Raw genomic sequence first — 22,871 nt, 5'->3', positions numbered from 1 at the left:
ACCGGGACCAGTAGAAAGCTCGAACTTGGGGCACCTGAAGACGACGGGCAACTCAGCATTCAGCGTCGGTGCGAGGGCACCAGAAAGCGCGGGTTCGTGGATCGAGGAGCGGCGAATGTTTTGACGAGAACGGTGTCCGGCTCGAAATTGATTGAAGCTAGAAGATGTTTGGGAGTTAATAAAATCTAGCTTAAGGGGGGATGTTGGCATTATAGTAAGCCACGATTTTAAAAGATACAATAAAGATCTTTACTTGTCTTAACCTACTACACTAAAGACGTGTTTCTAATAGAAATTACAAAAATCTGTATCTTTAGAAAGAATTTTTTGATCAATTCGGTGTCTTCGGCAAAGTTGTAGGTATGGATATGGACTACACTGAAAAAAAATGATACTCGGTAAAATTTTTTTTGGTGATTTTTAATTTTACTTTTTGTCACTAAAACTTGATTTGCAAAAAAAACACTATTTTTATTTTTTTTTATTTTTTGATATGTTTTAGAGGACATTAAATGCCAACTTTTCAGAAATTTCCAAACATTTAATATTACGCCCTTTTAAAATGTTAGTCTTGATTTAAAATTTTTGAAAATATTTTTTTCGAAAAGATCGGAAAATTTTACGAATGTTTGATATTTTAATATTGTGAATCGGACCATTAGTTGCTGAGATATCGACATTAAAAAATAGTGGATTGTTTTGGTGAGACTTAGAAAACATAAATTTTCTTGTTTTTAAACCTTTGCATAGCAATATCTCTGCAACTAAGGATCGTATCAACAGAGTCCGAAAAAGCAAAATATAGGGGAAGGTGGGGCAAGACGACCATATGGGGCAAGAGGAACAATCGCTCGTACGGCCGTAATTTTTACAATTTTGATTATTTCCAGTATAAGGAATTGTTGCTAGCAATGCAATTAGCTGATTCTACTACCACATAACCGCCAAAACGACGTAAACGCCACGAGGCATAAGATTTAATGAAGTTTTTTTCAAAACCTTTGTTTTCTTATAATATTTGGAAAGTACAAAATAAGGCTTAGGGTTCGTTTTAAGGCACATTTCTGGAGTTTTTTTTTTTTTGAAAAGGTCCAATAAACTAAATTTCCAGTTTTTGCTTTTTGGGTGTTTTTAGAACCGCCTTGAGTCAGGGGTATTAAAAACACCCAAAAAGCAAAAACTGAAAATTTGGTTTATTGGTCCTTTTCAAAAAAAAAAACTCCAGATTTTATCAAAATGCTATTTTTCCTAGATCAGTAGTGTCCCTACCAATGACATGAACCTATAACAAAGTATGATTTAACTTTTGGTTATTTTTGTTGATAGCTTTTAAAAAATCTTGGTCAGTTGGGGCAAGTGTACCATATGGATTTTTAGCATGGAAAAAATTACGAATTGCTGCAACAACATATTTTATTGGGAAATAAATACATAAAAGTACTTAAAAACTGATAAACAATTGTTAAAAAAAATGTCCATACAAAATATAGTGATGTTATGAAAATTTACTATTTATCATCTAAGTAATATTTCTTTTCGAAAAAACGATAAAATTATTAGCAAAACATTATTATTTAATCTAAAAATGGAAGAAACCTTTCAAATACATTCTAATCTGATGTATCTAAGTGATAATAGTTCAATTGTTAGGAAATTAACATGTTTTTGCATGCATTGTTCCTCTTGCCCCAACGGGTTGTTCGTCTTGCCCCATTAGTTGAGTAGAACGTACGGAAAATCAAAATTTTTAAAATAAATTTTTTACATCATATAACAGGATTTTTTTTTAAAACTTGCTCTGACAAAGTCTTAGTTAAGACCTAGAATAAGATGTTTATGATAAAATCCGACAGATTTTTTAACTTTTTAATGGGCTATAACGAGCATTTCCTTAGCTTTTTACACTTGCCCCACTTTCCCCTAGAGAATTTTCTCAGCTCTTCAAAAATATTTTTTTCATAAATGGGCAAACATGAGCACTATTTTTAAAAAATAAATAACTGCGACTATTTTGAAAAAAAAAATTGCATAAAAATGGCTTCAACTTGAAAACGGTGCACTTTATCAGAATTTCACTAAAGTTGCAATTTCATCGAAAAATGAAATTGATTTTTTTTTTGCAAATTGCATCGAAAAATGAAATTGAAAAATTTTTGCGACCAATATTTCGATTTTTTGAAAAAAAATTGTATTGATTCCAAAAATCATAACTCGGTCAAAGATGTTTTGTCCATCCTGGACATTTCTGAAAAGTTGGCGTTTGATGTCCTCTAAAACACATAAAAAAATAAAAAAAAATAAAAATAGTGTTTTTTTGCAAATCAAGTTTAGTGAACAAAAACATCCCCTCCAAATCCCCACGGGACTGTATGGGCGTAGCCTTGGAGCACAGTGTGGAAATTTACGTTCTCAGATATTTTTGGTTGTACCGAGCAGCAATCAAATTGTCTAAGAATATTGAATTGACCATTGTGACACCCCCTACAGCGTGGTCCAGACCCGTTTTGCTATGCTATGCTATGCTATGCTACCTGAATCAAAATAGATTCGGAAATTTTAAAACTGTGATGGCGTTGGTGATGAAATATTGAAAAACTCTAATTTGACTAAACTGGGGTCGCAAGGTTCGAATTTAATGTTTGGTCGTTGCAAATGTGTTTTCCTTCAAACGCTTACGCTGTTTTCTTGAGCGGTTTCAGAAGTGGCCACCGGAGGTCGGTGGAACCGTTTCCGACGGGCCGTAGAGCATCTCAGATTATTGCAGGTGTGTTTTGCATGACGATTCGTGATCATATAGAGCGAACTAGTTCACGCTTGAAGAAATCTATAGAAAATTTCAAAAAGCCGGATCATTTTGAGGAAAATATACATTATTCCATCGTTTTCATTTATTTTCTAAATACATTTTTAGAAGCCCCTCTTACATTGTGCCAAACACTAGACATGTTATGTTATTCATTCTTTGTGAAATTAAAAAAAAACATGCTTGAAATGGACTTTATAACTTTATTTTCCAATGTAACTTGATTGAATAGAAACATCTACTGTTCCAAGCTAAACAATCAACCTACTTTCATATGACACAAACTGATAAAATTTTCGAAACTTTCCTTCGTGCGTAGTTGCAAAGTAGAAACTCAACCCAGCCGTGCCCAAATCTGAAATTTATTCTACGACAGGTCCGCCGCATTATAGCAGCCCAATCCGCACAGCAGTGTCCAGTTAAAGCCACACATGAAGGTGTGGGAGGAGGGAGGTAGGAGGCACTTTACGTAAGTCTCCTAGCCTGCCCCCAAGTGGTGTGGTGCCCCCCTTAAAACCGCACTTTGACTTGACTTATCACGCTCCGCGGTATGGCACCACAGCCACAGCTTTTCGGCGGCTGCAATATAAAAATAAAAATAAAAAATTGGACAGAAAAGCATCACCATTTTAAATTAGCTCTCGAATCACGGAGGCGTGAAAATTTATACAAAATCCACGAAAAGCGAACCAGCTCGCATGCTCGTGTCATTTTCTTATGGTTTTTCTTTTTTTGAGGTTGCGTTGTCCACATACAGTAGTAACTTATCAAATCTGCCCCAAGAAAAGAGACTTCAACGGGGTAATATGTTGTAAAATGTTTGGAGGATTTAGCGCAGGTTTTTTGGACCGCGAATTTCACGGCAGAATTCGATTATTTTTTTTTCTAATACCAACCGTTGAACAAAATGATATCTCAGAATGTCGCAGTAGGCGACCACTTTTTGATTTTCTTTTGTAATTTGAGTTCATAGTTATACTTTACCCCAATATATGAGCCAATATTGGGATGGAATTTCCAAGGATATGATATGAATTTGGCATCAGCAACACAATTCACGTGTTTTTCAGGTATTTATCGTTTGAATTGCGGGAAATTGAAAATCAAAAACTCAAACAATGATTTGTTATGGGCTACCATTTGACAGCTAGTGCTTTTGTTGTGGGCTCTCATTTGACAACCGTGCTAATGTCGACTGTTGTCAGTTTGCTTTGGTCGGAATAGGGTTGCCATCCCCTCGCTTTACCCAAATTACCTAGAAAAGCTTATTAAATAATTGAAATTACCTATCCGGTTCGGCTGTCCCAAACGCCAATCTTCACCAAACGGCTGCTTCAGCCCCAGTAACAGCATCCGTTTCCATTCGCGTCAAGCTTCTATCAGTTGTCGGTGCTGTTCCGGCGGGAAAGAAACCGGAACGACGGGGGACGAGCGTAGAAGGTACAAAAAAATCCCAAACACAATATGCCCCGGCGGAGCTTTTCACCACCTCGTCAGAATTGTCGTCGCTGCCACGTGCAAAGTCCGTGTGTGTGTGTGTGTGCATTTGACAGAGTGTAACATGCAACAACTGCAATCGTCCTCACCTCCCCCCTTACGTTGCCGTGGGAAAACTCTATCCTTTTTTACCTCCGTGCCAATCGCCAACCATGCATTGTGTGTCACCGTCGTCACAGTAGGCAGGCTCATTTCCCGGTGTGGGAAATCGCAGCGGGGAGAGGGAGACAGGGCTAGGGAAATTCAAAAGCGCATAAAGTTATTATCATAAAATGCCTTGCATTGGCGGGTAGACGACTCCATTGTGTGAACTGTAAAATGGGGAGAGTTTGGCATAAATACACAACTTGTCAAAAAAGGTTGCTCTAAACAGCAACAGTACCTAAAATACTGCCATGCAAAATCCATTTAAAAAACGGTTGCAAATACACTGCCGCTCGAAGCTAGTCCGTCCCATATGTAATTTCGTCAATTTTTAGGTAATGATGCAGTTCGGTTCAAAATCATGTAAACTATCAGAAAAACCAATAAAATTTGGTACTTTGTTTTAGAAAACCGGAGAAAATCCACATTTTCGTGAAATTCTAACACGTAGCCTTATGGGCGGGACAAATTTGACATGCGTTTTTCTCGGCTTGCTGATTTTACATATGGGACGGACCCGATTAGAGCGGCAGTACAGTACAAATTAAAAAACAACGTTATTTATGGTATTCAGTCCGGACTTGAATATTCGAAGTTTTGATTATCCGCAGATTTGTATAGGACTACGGATAATCGAACCAGGACAGAAAATGATCGTGTTTTTTTTACTTTTAACAACCAATTTGAATTTTGCGACAACATTTTTTCCTCAAATTTGAAAAGGTGATTGCTTGTTTAATTACAAAATGCGTTTTTCTATATTTCATTATCGCTATTTTGGATTTAAAAATTCTAAATCACTGTAGCGTAATTTATTTCTAGAAAAAAAAAACAAAAACTCTAGATTTGTTGGTTCCATTAGGGACCTACATAGGGAAATGAAATGTTGTGGGAGAAATTTCAAACACCCAAAGTCATTCAAATTAAAGGTTGAAAAACTTGTAGTTTAAATATTTTTGTATTTTGTAATTTAAAAATTACTGTATCTCAAAGCCGTTGCGTCGTATCAAAAAGTGGTCAAAGAAAAACTTGTAGGAAATTGGACGGGCTTTCTGAAAAAAATACATTGAAACAAAAATACACGCCACCTCAATGAGATTTTTTGATTTTTAAGTCTAAAACTTAAATTTAAAGGTGATGTCACAATTTTTTTTCGTTCAAATTTTTTGAAGAAATAGCCTAAAATGTTACCAAAAGACTGACGAAAAATGCAGGATGGTATGTCTCTCGTAAAAAAATACAAAAATCATTTACTAAAACTGTTCTTTTTTTGAAAAGTGGTCTAAACGTCAAGATTTTTAAAAACCAGTAGTGGGGATCGATTCTTCAGACAATTTTACATAAAAGTCTCTATATTGACAATTGTTCTATGTCCAATCCTTGGGAAGATACAGGGGTTTTAAAAATAAAAATGTTGAAAAAATGGATTTTTTGTGGTTTTTGGCAATTTCTATATGACAGACTTGGTTTTTCAGTCTCGTAAATATTTTTACCGGAATGCTCGTCCAATTTGCCTTTGACAGCATTTCAATTGAATGTATGGGCTTACAGATATAAGCTTCATTACATTGCTCATAACTGAAAATAGAATATTTTTTTCAGTGTTCTACCACAACCACCTATCACCTGGATAGGAAATAAGCTTACGTAAATATAAAAACGATATAAATAAAAAAGCTGTCAAAGGCAAACTTATGGGAAATTGGACGAGCTTTTAAAGCGGTAAAAATATTTACGAGACTGAAAAACCAAGTCTGTCATATAGAAATTGCCAAAAAACCACCAAAAAATCTGTTTTTTCAACATTTTTATTTTTAAAACCGCTGTATCTTCCCAAGGATTGGACATAGGACAATGGTCAATATGGAGACTTTTATGTAAAATTGTCTGGAGAATCGATTCCCACTACTGGTTTTTAAAAATTTTGACGTTTAGACCACTTTAAAAAAAAAACACACAGTTTTAGTAAATGATTTTTGTATTTTTTTAAGAGACACATACCATCCTGCATTTTTCGTCAGTCTTTTGGAAACATTTTAGGCTATTTCCTCAAAAATTTTGAAAGAAAAAAATTCGTGACATCATCTTTAAATTTAAGTTTTAGACTTATAAATCAAAAAATCTCATTGATGTGGCGTGTATTTTTGTTTCAGTGTATTTTTTCAGAAAGCCCGTCCAATTTCCTACAAGTTTGTCTTTGACCTCTTTTTGATACGACGCAACGGCTTCGAGATACAGTAATTTTTAAATTGCTAAATACAAAAATATTTAAATACCTTACGCCCTCCTCAAATGTTATTTTCGAGTACTATTGGCTCCATACACAAAAATGGCTCATATAGGACTAGGATAACATGTCTACAAAGTTTCATTGAAATCGGAGAGGGTCGGGTACAAAAGTACCAGAAAAATTCCTGATTTGAGCTGGAATTGCTCTATAGGAAGATTTGATTATCCAAAGTGACTTTTTTTCCAAGGCCTCCGGATAATAGAGTTTGGACTGAACAAACTTTTTGCCTTCCTCACGTTACTGAGGAAAGGCTATAAAATCACTCGAAAAATGAACTTCTCAATTAGACCTCCTGAGCAAATGTCTGTGTGTGGTGGGATGTTGATCAAAAAATTGTCACTCGATTATCTCGACATTGGCTGAACCGATTTTGTCCGTTTTGGCGTCATTCGATCCGTCTTGAGGTCCCATAAATTATGCAGTTTAGTTAAGTACTTCAAAAGTTATGCTAAAATCGCTAAAAGGGTGGTTTTTGTAAGAAAACCCGTCATGCTATACATTTTCAGAAAGGTATTTAAAAGACCTTTCCAACGCGTTAAGTGTTATTTACGCACTTTTTGCATTTTGGATAGCACCCTTTAAATGTGAGGAAGGCGCCAACTACCTAAGGGTGGATTAAGTAACGTTTTTTTTTTTAATTTTGTTTTTTTTAAATCTGTGGTAGTAACCCAGCTACATGTAAAAGGCTTGGATGTAAAATAAGTTTTGAATTATTTTATGTATAATTACACTTAGAAATACGCAGCACATCAGTATGGGAAAATTACTTGACCGAAATATCAAGTTTATATAGGCTTTTATCTGAGCGGGCTAAGGCGCCAGTCCTCTCTGTGAGTGCTAGGTTTGAATCCCGTCGGTTGCATATTTTGGGTAAAAAAATGTACATGAAGTGTTTAATATCAAGCGACTTTTCTCACGAAGGTGATGTGCATGCTTTTGCATGCGATTTTACCTTAGGATTTTTTCCTGTATACAGAGAAAAAAGCTAACAGATATTTTTAATAGATCTTGAATATCATTTTCGCCTGTCTACACCAGGGTGGCTTGAGCTGCAGAACAGCCATTTTCTGGTCACAATCAGACTTCAAAAAAACTTTAGGAGCGATATGAGCAATTTTGTATGGGAATTTATATGGAAAACCCCACCATTTTGGATTGCACATTCCCAGAATACTTTGAAATGTTCTAGGGGTTATATTCGAGTTCAGCGACCTCAAATTAGTTAAATCCGAGCAATCGGTTTCATATAGAAAAGCTTTTGTGTTGGTTTTCGTAGCCAGTCGCCATATTGAACGCCATCTTTAATGTCTCAGAATCGGTGAAACAACTGCATGGTCGTCTAAATTAACTTTTGATCATTAATGTTTTTTATATAAAATTAGCTAAACAGTGCTTACAGTCGTTTAGGTGGTTCATAAACCCAAAGTAGCTACCTTGCACGGTTCAGTCAAAGAACAACGCTGAGAATAGTTTTGTGCTATGACCACCATTTGGAATGCAATGAAACGAGTGCATTCGCCACGACAACTACGGGCGGAGGCTTTACTCGATTTAGTTACCTCTTCATTCGGTTGACGTTATTAGAATCGTGTAATGTATAAGGTATCAACTTGAACCACCCACCTGATGAATAGAATTAAGGCTGTTGATGCTGTTTTTCTTCTTGGAAACTTTTTCAGCTTTATTTGTTAATGAATAACGCATAAAAGCATTAACTTAAAAATAAAGAACTATTTTCAATTATTGTTTAGTTGATTCCACAGTAATTTTACCTGTTGCAAAATTATTGTCAGAGATTACCACCTGTGTCAGTTCAGTGTCAGAGAGAGGACAGAGATATTTTCCCAACTATCTGTACATGAGTATGTGTGGTCCCTTAGAAGGAGCAGCTGTTCGAGGAAAACTAGCTTCAACCCACTCACGAAAATTGCACACACCCACACACAAACAGATGGTGTGTGAGTTGAAAGTTTGCACTGTTACACACACACAGAGCTGCCGTTTCAAAACCATCAAACGACTTGAGAAGGAAAAGCGCTTTTCCTCGGTGGTGTACGAGTCCGATAGGAGGAAAAAGCTTTTCCGGTTGGTGATGCTGCGAAGCACATATCCTGTTGCTTTTCCTCTCATCTCATGTGTGTGTGTGTGTGTGTGTGGGAAACATTGAATGTTGCACATGTTGCAGCTGCAATAGCGATGCGCTTTTACATTCATATTATGGGTTGAATTAATATACCATGTGTGTTTTTTCTACTTTATACTTGCACGCAATGAGATAATAAAGGAAATCCGGATTGGCAGCCTGAATAATCTCAGACTTAATTAGTTATTTTTTCAAATTTCAGCCGACGTGCCTTTCGAGTAATGCTGCTATGAGAAGGATTTGAATCAAGTTCACAACATTTAAAATAATTTAACCAATATTATTGTAACTCTTTTTATGCCACTTTTTTTCTTCATTGAGCAATATCAGACAACTAACCTTGTTAAAATCCAATAACTTTCAAAACAAAACAAAACTCCACCGGGAGCTTCTTGATAACCACAACAATAGAACTTATCCTAGCGCAGTTTGTGCAAGTTATTTGTTTTGCTGTGACAACAGAGAAAGAAAAAAAGCTGTTTAAAATATTTGTCATACTCATTCACCTCGCCCCCTTCCACAAAAACAATTTCCCGCCAACGACCGCTGCGCGGCCCAGCAGTGGTGATGGCTTTTCTTTACTCGTCAATTGACAAAGACCGGACGTCCTGGCGCTGCTGCTTCGCCAACCATCGCCACAATTGCGGGAAGAACCTGCACTGAAACTATTTTTAAAGTTGTGTTTTTATTTGAGTTTTAGAATCCGTTTAAAGGTACAAAAACTGACAACCCTGTCTAAAGTTATGAGCACTTGAAGCTTTGAAAGGTGCAATTCACTGGCGGCCATTAATCGGCCATGTTTGCTTTAGAAAAAAAGCATTAAAATATTGTTTCATAATGCATCAATTGAAAAACGGCTTTCTACAAATTACGTACTTTTTCACAAATTGGATCCGGGAAATTTGATAAAGACTGAAATGTTTAGTTCAAATGAATTGAATTTGTACGGAATTCACATTTTCTTGTCTCTGATGAAGGTTGAAGCGAAAAAATCCACACAAGAACGTCTTTATTGGAAACAATAGCAGTATAAGAGGCAACTCTTGTGACATCATGACTAGTTTTCCTCGGGAGAATAGTTTTGTTTGTGTGCTGCGTTTGGGGGTGGCCGCGACACGGTGGGACGACGGTCAGGACAAAAGAAGGATGTTCATTTGACATTCTCTGTGTCTCCTGAACTGACATTGCGGCAAACTGTTGCTGGCTTGGTCGTGCTCTTACACATTTTTTTTTTTGCATTTGTGAAACCCTCCCCACTTTCCGCTGTGTGTAACTATTTTGAGCCGGCAAACCAGCCAACCAAATGTCAACCCAGTCGTCATCCTGATGTATTTGTTTTTATGTTTTTGCATTTCCTCCCTATGACGTGATGAGTTTGGACTATTTTGACCTAGGACTAGTTTCGGCACATCCTGGTTGTGCAGGTCATGATTACCTGTCCAAGTTTAATCAACCATTGAGTTCATACGGTTCAGCAAAGACTTTGTGTAATTGAGCACTGTTACGGAAGGTTTGTCTAGCTACAAATTATCGATAAAAGCTTGAAACCTGCTCACATTATATATATTTATATTTTTTAAATGGTCGTTGTTGCCCTTTTGGCACAGATCCATTAATTTGCTGTGTAGTTACCACTGCAGTTCGCGCACTTAAGACCAAATTTGTTAGTCGGACTAATCCACCTGTAGCCATGCCACAAAGGGGTCAAATCAAAACATTTTTTCTTTAATGGACAGATTCTAAATTTTAGAGACCTTGTTCTTGCGAAACAGGATCCAAACGGCAGCATGTCCAACCTAAAGTAAAGGAAGCTTCTACCGCGTTCGAATTTCTACAAATATTCTAAATTTAGCTCCAAGCACGCACTCCACCCTTTGGCCGCTTTGGATTAACCCCGCAAGGGTGCAAAGTGGGTATGGGAATCTCACAACGATAATGAACTGCTTTTCCGGAGTCTCATGTCGATGCTCGGAAACCAGGTGGTTGATTTTATTTGGGGTAATTTTCCAACAATTAATGGTGTTTTGAAATTGGTTGAAAACTCTGAATCGAGAATATTGTATTTTTTCTTACACAGAAAAAAAAATCGTGGTAATATTACATCTGGGAAGGGGTACATTTTTTATGTCAGAAAAAATGTTTAATTTTACCTCTAAAAATGTGTAAATTTACCTCATATATGATGGAAATTTACCCCATATAAGATGAAAATTTCCCCAAGAAAATGATGAAATTTACCAAGGAATAAGCAAAATTGTATCTTAAAATGTGTAATTTGAGGCTAGATATCGAATTTTCATTTAAATTAGACGAAACGTAAACACAGTACACATAAAAAAAATAAAGTAAATTTTGAAGCTGTAATTTTGGAAGGTTGAATATTACCTCTTTTATGATGTAATTTTACCTCAATTTAGACTGAAAAAGTGACATTACACCAGAAAAGTGGTAAAATTACACATTTCCAGAAGTAAAATTACACCTTTTTTCTGACATAAAAGATGTACCCCTTCCCAGATGTAATATTACCATGTTTTTTTTTTCTGTGTATAATTTCGGTTTAACCTTTTTATTTTAAAACTTTATGATTATTTTGTGGGCGTTCAGCGCAGCCAGCTTGCTCGAACGCTCTCATGGTGTTGTGGAAGGCGCAAATGACCCTGAAATGCGGTGTTGGTCATCATGTGTCGCTGGGTGCTAGAGCTGAAGATCCTCAGCATAATCTTATCGTTGGTGCAGGCTCAAGCTCCGGAACGGATGATCAAATATTGCAGTTGGACGAGTTGCTTCCGGGCCGGTTAAACTGGAGGTGAAGCTCCACCGCTTTTTTCGAAGATGCGCTTCTTTGATCCTGGGGGTAGAAATATTAATATTAGTTGAAGCCTGTCAAAACTGTTGGCAAAATCGTATAACCTACCGTAGCCACATCAATTCAATCGCACTTAGCCGGGAAATGATGCTGGTAAGCGAGTTACGGGGGATTCCGTGGTACGATGGGTGGATTTTGTTGAATTACCCGGGACGACTCCTCGATCCGGATGATTGATGCAGCTTCTTCTAATTCCGTGGGGAGAAAAACAAAAACTAGTTAAACGAGTGTTAACCATTGATTTTTAAAGCTGTCACTTGCGCGACTCGACTACTAACCTCCAGCACCTTTTTGAAGCTCTCGTAAGGTTTCATTTAATCCGGATGATTTTCTTGTTTCGAGATGCCGCCACCGTCCGAAAGTGGCAGTTCCGGTTGCTGCGGGACCGGGAAGCTGGGGATTGTCGGAACGGTTTGATCCAAGGAGTTCCAGTCATCGACCAGCTTAAAGCACATCAATTTGACGGGAGTGAGCGCTCTTTTCGACGTTTTCCGGGCGCATGCAACACAAGTGGGTAAATCCTGCTTGAAATTCCTGCGAGAATAAATATCAAATTACTAAAATGATTCAACGCCATTTTTTTTTTTTTTTTTTTTTACTGTGAACAGACACGGACCACTGCGACACTTGCGTATCTATTGTAGTATGATCTGTTCTCAGGTTTTCTGTTTTGCTGCTATACACAGCCTGCCGAACGATCGTCTTCCGTAGCGCTATTGTTTGAGCGAGACAGTATTTGACAAATTATTCGAGCAGTTGCCCCTCTCATTCCCCAGACCAATCCCCCAAATGCCATGCCACACGAGCACGAGAGACCGATCCGAGGACGTGGAGATGAGCGAGATTGAGGAAATCTCGTTTATTTTTGACCCATCTAGAGATCGTTACCGATCATATAGCCCAATCTTCAGCTCGAATTTTGCCTGAGAGCATGTGACCGAGTCGAAAGTAGCATTTGAAGCTCTTCTCTGCGTATTGTTACAGAGTTCTTCAACGCTCAGACTCAGTCGCCAACAGATCGTCCGAGAGATTGGATGGGATGGGTTTTTGGGGAGGCTTGGGACTTGACAAAGTCAATTCCCGCAGCAGCCGATATCCCCTCTCGACCGCCACCTACCCCTTTTGCCTCGCCATCGACCTTCCGCTTACAAAGCGAGACCCGTACCACTACACCACGGGAGCTCGGCATTCAACGCCATTACTTATCCTACGGTTAGGACAGTTTGACCATTTCCAGTGACTTCCGTCGGGATCTTTTCTGTCACCATCCAGAAAAGGATCAGGGGGAAATGTGCCCTGTTTTTTCTCGAATCTTCCCTTGTCGAAACTTTTCCAATTGGAAAGGATAATGACTGCTTGTACCAGTACTTGTAGTCACTTGCATACTCAATTTGGACCGTTCCGGCTAGAAAAATTCTCGAAGCACTTAAATTCACCGATTTAACTCACCAAATTTTCTGCAGCAACTGCAAACTTGCATTTTCAAAGCAAAACAAAACAAAGCGTTTGACAGTTGTCAAATAAGGTATCGAAAGTTTGGTTCGAAACGCTGTTGTATGCAATATTTTATCGAAATTGTCGAAAAATTACACCTTCCATCGAAATATTAACACATTTTCAGAGTAAAATGTGTTAGGCAAATTTTTTAGTGGCAATTCATCTAAAACAGATGTAATATTACACCTTCTTTTTTTAAACATTTTATTTTAAAGCTTCCATTTTTACACAATTTTTTGCTGTGTAAATACAAAATTCAACAACTTTGTGTCCAATGTTGTCAAACGATAAAAACTACTTGCTCTGAAATATGAACAATGGTTAAACATTTGAATTGTGTTGTTCCCTCAGTAACACTAAATTAACCGATTCTTGCAATGTTACCCCACAAGAATCCTTCCGGGTTTACGGTAGCGCTTGGCATTGCCAAAGGGTCTTCGAATGGTTCGAAGCCGGCTTGTTTCGGCAGCCCAAAAATTCCTCTAATGTTGATAATCTAATCGAACTGTGCGAGTATGTGTGTGTGTGGGTGTGTTTCTACTGTGGGGAAAAGAGAATTAGATCCTATTCCACCACCGCCGATTCCGGCATGCCATGCTAGAGAGGAATCCCAAACCGACCTTAGCGGCGGAAATGTGTGCGCTAGGCGCTCCGATGGACTCGGATGGTCCATTTAGTCCTTTTAGTGAGTCGGGGAAAATAGAGCTTTGTGTGAGATATTGTGAGGGCGCAGAAAGTGTCCTTTGAGGATTTTCCAATGTCTTTGAGTTACTTAATTTCAAAAATATTTTTTTAGTAAAGTTTTATTTTTGCTTTGTCAAAAACGTTGAAAAAAACACGCTTATTTCAGTTACTTTAAATCTCCCATAATTTGATTGCCCTAGAATAGCACACGTGTTCACTTAATGCTCACTCGAATAATCCTCATGCCAAGAGCACATTAATGGGGAAATCCTTTACCATCTAGTTCCACGGTCAGACCATGGGTGGCGCCACGGTCACCGTCCTGGTGCTCGTGAAAAAGTGTGTGTGTGTGTGTCCCAGAAATGGCCATTGCAGAACTTCCAAGGGGACATGAACAAACGTGAAAAAAGAGAGCAAACACGAAGTACAGCTTTTCCTTCTATCCCCCCCCCCCCTCCCCCATATCTTTGTGAAGTACTAGCACACATGCACACACATATAAAAACTCCAATTGCTTTTGGCTTGATGGTACTTGTTTGCAAACTTACGGTTTCAGGAAGCGTGAAAAAGAGGAAAAAATAAATGGAGAAAATCTCTCGGTTTCCTCTATTTCTGGATATGTTTTGGGAGAAGACTGTTCTGCAAGGATTATGTCCGGGGTTTTTCAACAACACATTCAACAGGTAAACCCGGCATGCGTTTTGTTTAGGATTTTTTTGGTTCCAACTGATGCAATACAAGGGTAGGGTTCATTGCCTTTTTAACGTTTTGATCTAGTCTCCAATATCTGTGTAAAAACAAAACTGTTTTGGATGACATCCTCCAAAATGTAATCAATTTTTTTCAGTAAAATCGCTTTATCTCGCCAATAGTTCATTTTAAATTGAGGTCTACATTGATTATTATGTAAAACTGTCCGGGGAACGCGATGGTGATAAATTAAAACAAATAAAAATATAAGCAATCGGTCAAAACTGAATTTTATTACTTAAAACGTTAAAATATAATATTAGTATGCCCAGGAATGAAATTTTATTTTTATCGAATTTCTTGGACAATTTTCTCTAAAATGCAATCTGTAGAAAGTCTTTTGCTCAAATAGTTGCAAAGTTATGATTAAAAAAACGTTTTTTAGAAAATCGTCAAAAAAAGGGGCGGTGCCAAAAATAAAGGGATGGTCCAATCAGCACCAAACTTGGGATTTCTGTTAACTATCAATTGATGAACGTTCCCTCCAAGTTTAATCCTAATCGGTGAAGGTCGAGTCCAAAAGTGTACTCAGTTGACCTGGAATGACCCACATGAAATATCTTCATAAAACTTTCAGGAGTGATTGTAAATCATCTTTTGAGTGGATTTAATAAATTTTAAGGGGTTACATACATGTAGAAAATCACAAAATTTCATATTACAGAAAATTTATTAAAACACTAAAAAGATAATTTCCAATCACTCCTGAAAGTTTCATGAACATATTACATGATAAAACTGAGTTACAGACGATTTTAAGCTCAACATTTTGCCGTGCGCAAAGCGGACTGTCAAACTTTCTGAGCGGTTTTCTCGAAACACCGTGTTGATTTACAGTCATCCCACATATTCGGAACTGTTTCCAGATCGGCCAATGTTCAAAAAATCATAGCAAATCGATAATTGAATTTAATGATTCGCTTTTACCTTCATTTGGAAGCTTTTCTTGCGATCTTTCGAATGCTGTATCGAACATCTGCAAATTTTTACTTTTTCATGAAGTTTTTTAAGAATTACTTTGACCCTTGAAATCCACAAATTCGGAACACTTTTTTCTTAAGAATGTAAACAAACTTTGGATCTCTCCAGGGGTACATATTTATAACTAAATAATGACTTCACACACTGAAACCAATGAAACTCAAGCTAAGTGATGTTTTATATATGGTTTGATAACTTTTTTTTGTGAAAATATCAGTTAAATTCAGGTGTTCCACAATTGTGGGAGGCACAATAACATTCCACAATTATTAAACAGGCCATTTGGAGGCAGTGTTTTGCTGCTCTGGGCAAAATAGTCTTGGAATGAAGTTTTTGTTCAAAAAGTACTACTTTTACTAGTGAAATAGCAAGATAATGTCCAAATGAAGGTTCTAAAAATAGTAAGATCGACAGAAAAGCTACTTTTGGCATGTTATTCACAAATTATCATAAAAGTGTTCCGAATTTGTGGGTGTTCCGAATATGTGGGATGACTGTACGGGTGCCACGATATCTCGAGATGGAATGCACCAAATTGGCTGAAATTCAGGGTGTAGACTCTCAAGACCTATCCCGTGTGCATGACGATGCCCGATTTCAAAACTTTGCTTATTAGAAAAATACAAAAATCAAAAGCTGACGATTTTTTTTTAATGTAAAACACAAAAATATTTTTATCTTTTTTTTTTAAAATTGCACAGTGGGCGAAATGGAACCAAAAATCGGACTTAATTGAACGCGGCTGGTTCCCTGGTATGAATAATACTGTTTCTAATGTAAAAAATCCGGGGAATCGATTGGTGATGGTTTCATCCACCGCACGAAACGGCAAAGGGTCCATTTTGCCCCAATTCCCCATTTTTTAACATTTTTTTCTTGAAAATCGGTCTGTATTTAGAGCGGAGGCTTTATGCGGCCTTCCAAAATGCACTTAACTTATGTGAAAATGTCCCAGGAATACAGTAAAAATAACCACTTGCACCGCAAAAATCATCTAGGGTACATTTAGCCCCAATTCCGCTATAAAAGCATTTTTGGCCGTTTTCAAATGTTAGGTCAGATTTTAAAAATCTGAAAATATTTTTATCGTAAAGATCAGACAATTTTACATAAGAATGACGATTTGCACTTGAAAGTTTGACACATTTATGTTGATAAAATCGGCCTTCGTCATGCACACAGGACCGTTTGAACGAGTCTTCGCCAAAATTTTGAGACGATTTGGTCAAGGCAGTGTTGAGATACCGTTTTTTTGAAACTGCTAACTTCATATAGCTATATCTCGGAAATGATACAACCAAATGTCTTCAAATTTGTTTTGATAATAGATGAAAATGTATATTTTAATGCCCTGAAAACTGATTTTAAATAAAATTAAGTGTGTACTGACACCAACCTCTGAATTTTTTGACGATTTATATGTAGGGGTTAAATAAATTTTGGTCGCATTTTCAGTCTCAATTGAGGTAAAATTACATCATAAAAGAGGTAATATTCAACCTTCTAAAAATACACCTTCCAAATTTACACTTTTTTTTTGCTGTGCACAGGTACAACATTTTTCCTTTTTTTTTGTTTTTATCATTTCTATTTAGGAAAATCAATTATCTTTTCAAATATGTATAAACATTGGGAGGTTTCTTCTTTTATTGTGCCACCACAGCCAAAAAGCTGTTTTTTTTTATTTTGTTTGCTACACATAATGAAAACCCCTTTTCCTAACCATCTAGATGGTGATTGCTGCCAATTAAAAACAAATTGTGAATGAGCATCTTTTTGTTCCACAATTTCAGCAGCAGCCGTGCGATGCGCTCGGTGTGCGCATCCTGTTCTTACAAAACTCGTGACGAAGGAAGTTGAAAATTTAATGAACTGTGAAATAGCGCCAAAGCCTACCCCTCAGGGTGGGAACCGGCTTTTTTCACTGCATAGTTAAATGTTACAGATTGCAATTGTTTCACAGGTTTAATAAAAGCCACTGTCTTTTTTTCTTTCTCTCTGACTAGCCGTCAGCAGCTCGGCTCAGCATCCGTTTTTTTTCTTCATCCTGGTTAAGGTGGGTTGCCTCGAGCCAAAGTAGCAGGGCTTTTCCACGTGGAAAACTCCCCCACTTAACGCATCCACACGTCATAAGCACCTTTTGCACGGCGCTTGATTGAGGGAAAGATAATGTGCCGCCTTGCTGTGGTAGGTTGGCCATTGTTTGGCCACCGTCAATGGGCGGCCTCCGGTTTCCGCGTGATTTTCCGTTAGAAGCCGCAGCGATGAGCCACATCCTGGGCCGGCGGGGCTGCATCCTTTTTCTAGTTAGGGGGTTTCTGCAGAGCTGCAATCAAACCCTTGCGTGAGAATTTATGCCAGGCCAGAGACAATTAAAAAAAAATAAAGGTCCAACCTCAATCTATTTGTCTGTGATAATTATCCGTCAAACGCCACACAGTATCATTGTTACTAAAAACCATATCCTTCTCTATTTTCACTCGCACCTCTAGACCAGCTTCAAGGATTGGCCGAGTCCAGACATTGCACGATCCCTGACCGGGCCGGACATTCTGCAGAAGCACTCGATCAACTCACTGCTGCTGGAGCACAATGAAATCATCAACCGGGTGCTGCCGTCGCCGATCGAGGGTAAGTGATGTTTTTAAATGTGTTTAAAAAAATATCTTTCAAAATCTCAAAGCTAGCTGTTATATAAAGCCTCGATTGTTCGAAGTTTCGATTATCAAATTATCTCTTTTTTAACTGTGATTAATGAGAGTTTAAATTTTTTTGAATTGTCTTCTGCTTTGAATAAGCCATTATTGACAACTCTTGGAGAGTTGGTAGATTTTGTCCCTTTTTGTATTATGTTCTGTAACAGCTCTCTTTATTTTTTGCCTTTCTCACCTCAATAAGGAAAGGCTATAAAATCACTCGAAAAATGAACTTCTTTATGGGTAATTCTCTACCAACTCACACGAAATCGGGAAAAGATGCTCCGACCCCTCTTCGATTTGCGTGAAACTTTGTCCTAAGGGGTAACTTTTGTCCCTGATCACGAATCCGAGGACCGTTTTTTGATATCTCGTGACGGAAGGGCGGTACGACCCCTTTCGTTTATGTGACTTTTATGTAAAATTAGACGCCTGATTTGATGGCGTACTCAGAATTCCGAAAATACGTATTTTTCATCGAGAAAAACACAAAAAAAGTTTTAAAAACTTTGCTATTTTCCGTTACTTGACTGTAATAACTTTTGGAACATGTCATTTTAAGGGAAATTTAATGTACTTTTCGAATCTACATCGACCTGGAAGGGTCATTTTTTCATTTAGAAAAAAATTTTTCATTTTAAGTTTTCGTGTTTTTTCTTACTTTGCAGGGTTATTTTTTAAAGTTTAATAATGTTCTACAAAGTTGTAGAGCAGACAATTACAAAAATTTGGATTTATAAACATTAGGGGTTTGCTTGTAAACATCACGAGTTATCGTGATTTTACGAAAAAAAGTTTGGAAAAAGTTGGTCGTCGTCGATCATGCCCGTTCATCGTCACCCGTGATAGACATGGACGACAAAACAAAGAGAAACGCAAAAGTAACTTTTTCAAATTATTTTTTCATAAAATCGCGATAACTCGTGATTTTTATAAGCAAACCCGTAATGTTCATATATGGGTCATTCCAGGTCAACTGAGTACACTTTTGGACTCGACCTTCACCGATTTGGACCAAACATGGAGGGAACGTTTATCTATCGATAGTTAACAGAAATCCCAAGTTTGGTGCTGATTGGACCATCCCTCTATTTTTGGCACCGCCCTCTTTTTTGGAGATTTTTTTTTATATTAGTCATAACTTTGCAACTATTTGAGCGAAAGACTTTCTACAGGTTGCATTTTATAGAAAATTGTCCAAGGAATTCGATAAAAATAAAATTTTATCCCTTAAATGCCCACTAATATTGTATTTTATCGTTTTAAGAATAAAAATTCAGTTTTGACCAATTGCTTATATTTTTATTTGTTTGATTTTATCACCATCGTGTTCCCCGGAAAATTTTACATAATAATCAATGTAGACTTCAAACTAAAATGAACTATTGACGAGATACAGCGATTTTACTGAAAAAAGTTTGATTTTGCGCAGCACTCGGAAGTTCATGATGTACTTTTCAACAAAAAGGAATGAATCTCGCATAATTCGGTTTTTATATGTGAGAAACTTATTTCGGATTTGAATTCATAGGACAGAGTGCAGTGCAAAATCAAACTTTTTTCAGTAAAATCGCTGTATCTCGCCAATAGTTCATTTTAGTTTGAAGTCTATATTGATTATTATGTAAAATTGTCCGGGGAACACGATGGCGATAAAATAAAAAAAAAATAAAAATATAATCAATTGGTCAAAACTGAATTTTTATTCTTAAAACGTTAAAATATAATATTAGTGGGCATTTAAGGGTTAAAATTATACTTTTATCAAATTCCTTGGACAATTTTCCATAAAATGCAACCTGTAGAAAGTCTTTTGCTCAAATAGTTGCAAAGTTATGATTAAAAGAAAAAAAAAGTTTTATAGAAAATCGCCAAAAAAGAGGGCGGTGCCAAAAATAGAGGGATGGTCCAATCAGCACCAAACTTGGGATTTCTGTTAACTATCAATAGATGAACGTTCCCTCCAAGTTTGGTCCTAATCGGTGAAGGTCGAGTCCAAAAGTGTACTCAGTTGACCTGGAATGACCCATATGGATTTTTGTAATTGTCTGCTCTACAACTTTGTAGAACATTATAACACTCTAAAAAATAACCCTGCAAAGTTAGAAAAAAACACGAAATTTTTAAATGAAAAATTTTGTTCTAAATTAAAAAATAACCCTTCCGGGTCGATTTTAATTTGAAAAGTACCTTAAATTTCCCTCAAAATGATATGTTCCAAAATTTTTACAGTCGAGTAACGGAAAATGGCAGAGTTATTAAAACTTTTTTAGTGTTTTTCTCGATGAAAAATACGTTTTTTTCGGAATCCTGAGTACGCCGTCAAATCGGGCGTCTAATTTTACATAAAAGTCCCTTTGACACCAATTTTCTATCTTATCACCGTTTCAGGCTGCAAATTATTGAAAAACACCTCTTTTCTCGCATGTTCGCCCCTCCGTCACGAGATATCAAAAAACGGACCTCGAATTCGTGATCAGGGACAAAAGTTACCCCGTAAGACAAAGTTTTACGCAAATCGAAGGGGGGTCGGGGCAAACGCTGTGTGAGTTGGCGGAGAATTACCCTTAGTCGACTTCATAGACCCACCTTCACGTATACCTATCGACTCAGAATCAATTCACGTAAGTCCGCACACGATTTTCTCCAGACTGGCTGAACCGATGTGTACCATTTTATACTCATTCGATCCGTCTAGAGGTCCCACAAGACCCCAGTTAATATGATGAATTTTAGAAAAGTACTTCAAAAGTTATGCTAAAAACACGACTCTGGCTTAACTTCGGAAGATTGTAAAAGGGGTAGTTTTTGTAACAAAACCCGTCATGCCGTACACTCTTAGAAAGGTATTTAAAAGACCTTTCAAACGTTGTAAGAGGTCTTTCCAAAGAGTCCAAAAGATTGAAAATCAGACAACCCTATAAAAAGTTATGCGTACTTAAGTGGTTTTAATACACTTTTTTTAGGACGGATCTTAGATATTTTGTATAAGTATAAGTGTTATTTATACACTTTTTTGAGGCTGTGAAATGTTTTAACTTTATGAATGTGAGGAATGTACCAACCACCTAAAGGTGGATTAAGTAACGTTTTTTTTTAATAAAACTTCGAGCTTTTTGCATAAGTTGAAACATAAACATTAGGGTGTTTCAGCCAAACAAAAAAGTTCTCAGAATCAGGCAAACCGAGGTTCCCCTAGTAGAGGATACCCATAGGGACTCTCATGCCAAATATCAGCCCATTTGGTTGAGAATTGGCCTGTCCCCAGCGGTTTAAAGTTTACATGGAAATTACTATGGGATTTTTGTGCTTTTCGTTCAATCGTTCCTACTGGTCTGGGGACAACATGGATTCACTCGGAATAAAGACAGGTGTGTAGGGGATGGTCCAATGAACACATTCCAGAAGGAATTAGGCTTGTCCATTCTGTCCCCAAGGTGCGCATTGGATCGACGTCCGGTGTCTCCAAAACCAACGATTCATCCTTCAAAAGCATCGCATTTCCTTAGTATGCTATGACGGCTAGGTGGAAACCACGACGCCCCATATGAGACGGTGAACACGTGGAGAGGCATCGATTGCATTATTAACACAAAATCATCATTTTACGTTATTTAGAATAGTTGAAATTCTTCCAGGAACAACAATAATTACAATTTTAGTACTTTAAAGAATCTTTCTGAGCCAAAACTCGAGTAGATGCTCTGCCACGTGTTCACCGTCTGACATGGGGCGTCGTAATTTTCTCCTAGCCGTCATAGCATACTAAGGACAATGCGTACATTTGAAGGGTGAATCGATGATTCTGGAGACACCGGACGTCGATCCAATGCGCACCTTGGGGACAGAATGGACAAGCCTAATTCCTTCTAGAATGTGTTCATTGGACCATCTCCTACACACCTGTCTTTATTCCGAGTGAATCCATGTTGTCCCCAGACCTGTAGGAACGATTGAACAAAAAGCACAAAAATCCCATAGTAATTTACATGTAAACTTTGAACCGCTGGGGACAGGCCAATTCTCAACCAAATGGGCTGATATTTGGCATGAGAGTCCCTATGGGTATCCTCTACTAGGGGAACCTCGGTTTGCCTGATTCTGAGAACTTTTTTGTTTGGCTGAAACACCCTAATAAACATCCAACCATCTTCGGCTTAAAATATCAAAAAAGTCGAATGGGAGGTTTCTCTTCAAAACGGTTCTATAGAACAGTTTTTTCCCCAAACAGTTACTCAGAGAACTTTACCTTAAAATTCAGCCCCTTGCTCATCACGGTCAGCCCGTACCAATTAGAACCATTTCTCGCATTAAGACTCAACCGTCATCAACATTCTGCCCCCCCCCCCCCCTCCTTCTGCAAACTCCTCATTACCGACTGGAAGAGATGGTCAGATGGGTTTCCTGAACCTGCACCCGCCGCCGCGTGGCCTCGGAAATCTTTCGCGAGCACGGCGGTTCCGGATGGTTGGCCGCCACTTCATAAACCACCACGACGCGACGCCCACTGGAGCAGA

At 37.7% G+C, this 22,871-nt stretch overlaps 1 protein-coding gene across 4 annotated transcripts in view; it reads left to right on the top strand.

The window, feature by feature from the left end:
• The window catches only part of LOC6042423, a 63,809-nt gene that overhangs the window by 17,627 nt on the left and 23,311 nt on the right, over positions 1-22,871 (top strand). For all 4 annotated transcript variants that reach the window (XM_038248314.1, XM_038248313.1, XM_038248312.1 and 1 more), the window contains exon 3: positions 18,151-18,289. In XM_038248314.1, coding sequence (XP_038104242.1) covers positions 18,151-18,289 — 139 coding nt within the window. The remainder of the gene's footprint in view (positions 1-18,150; positions 18,290-22,871) is intronic.

This window comes from Culex quinquefasciatus, chromosome 1, assembly GCF_015732765.1.
Source record: "Culex quinquefasciatus strain JHB chromosome 1, VPISU_Cqui_1.0_pri_paternal, whole genome shotgun sequence".
In the NCBI taxonomy this organism is placed as follows: Eukaryota; Metazoa; Arthropoda; class Insecta; order Diptera; family Culicidae; genus Culex; species Culex quinquefasciatus.
Note: the sequence above shows the minus strand (reverse complement) of the source record. Positions and strands in the feature narration are given on the sequence as shown.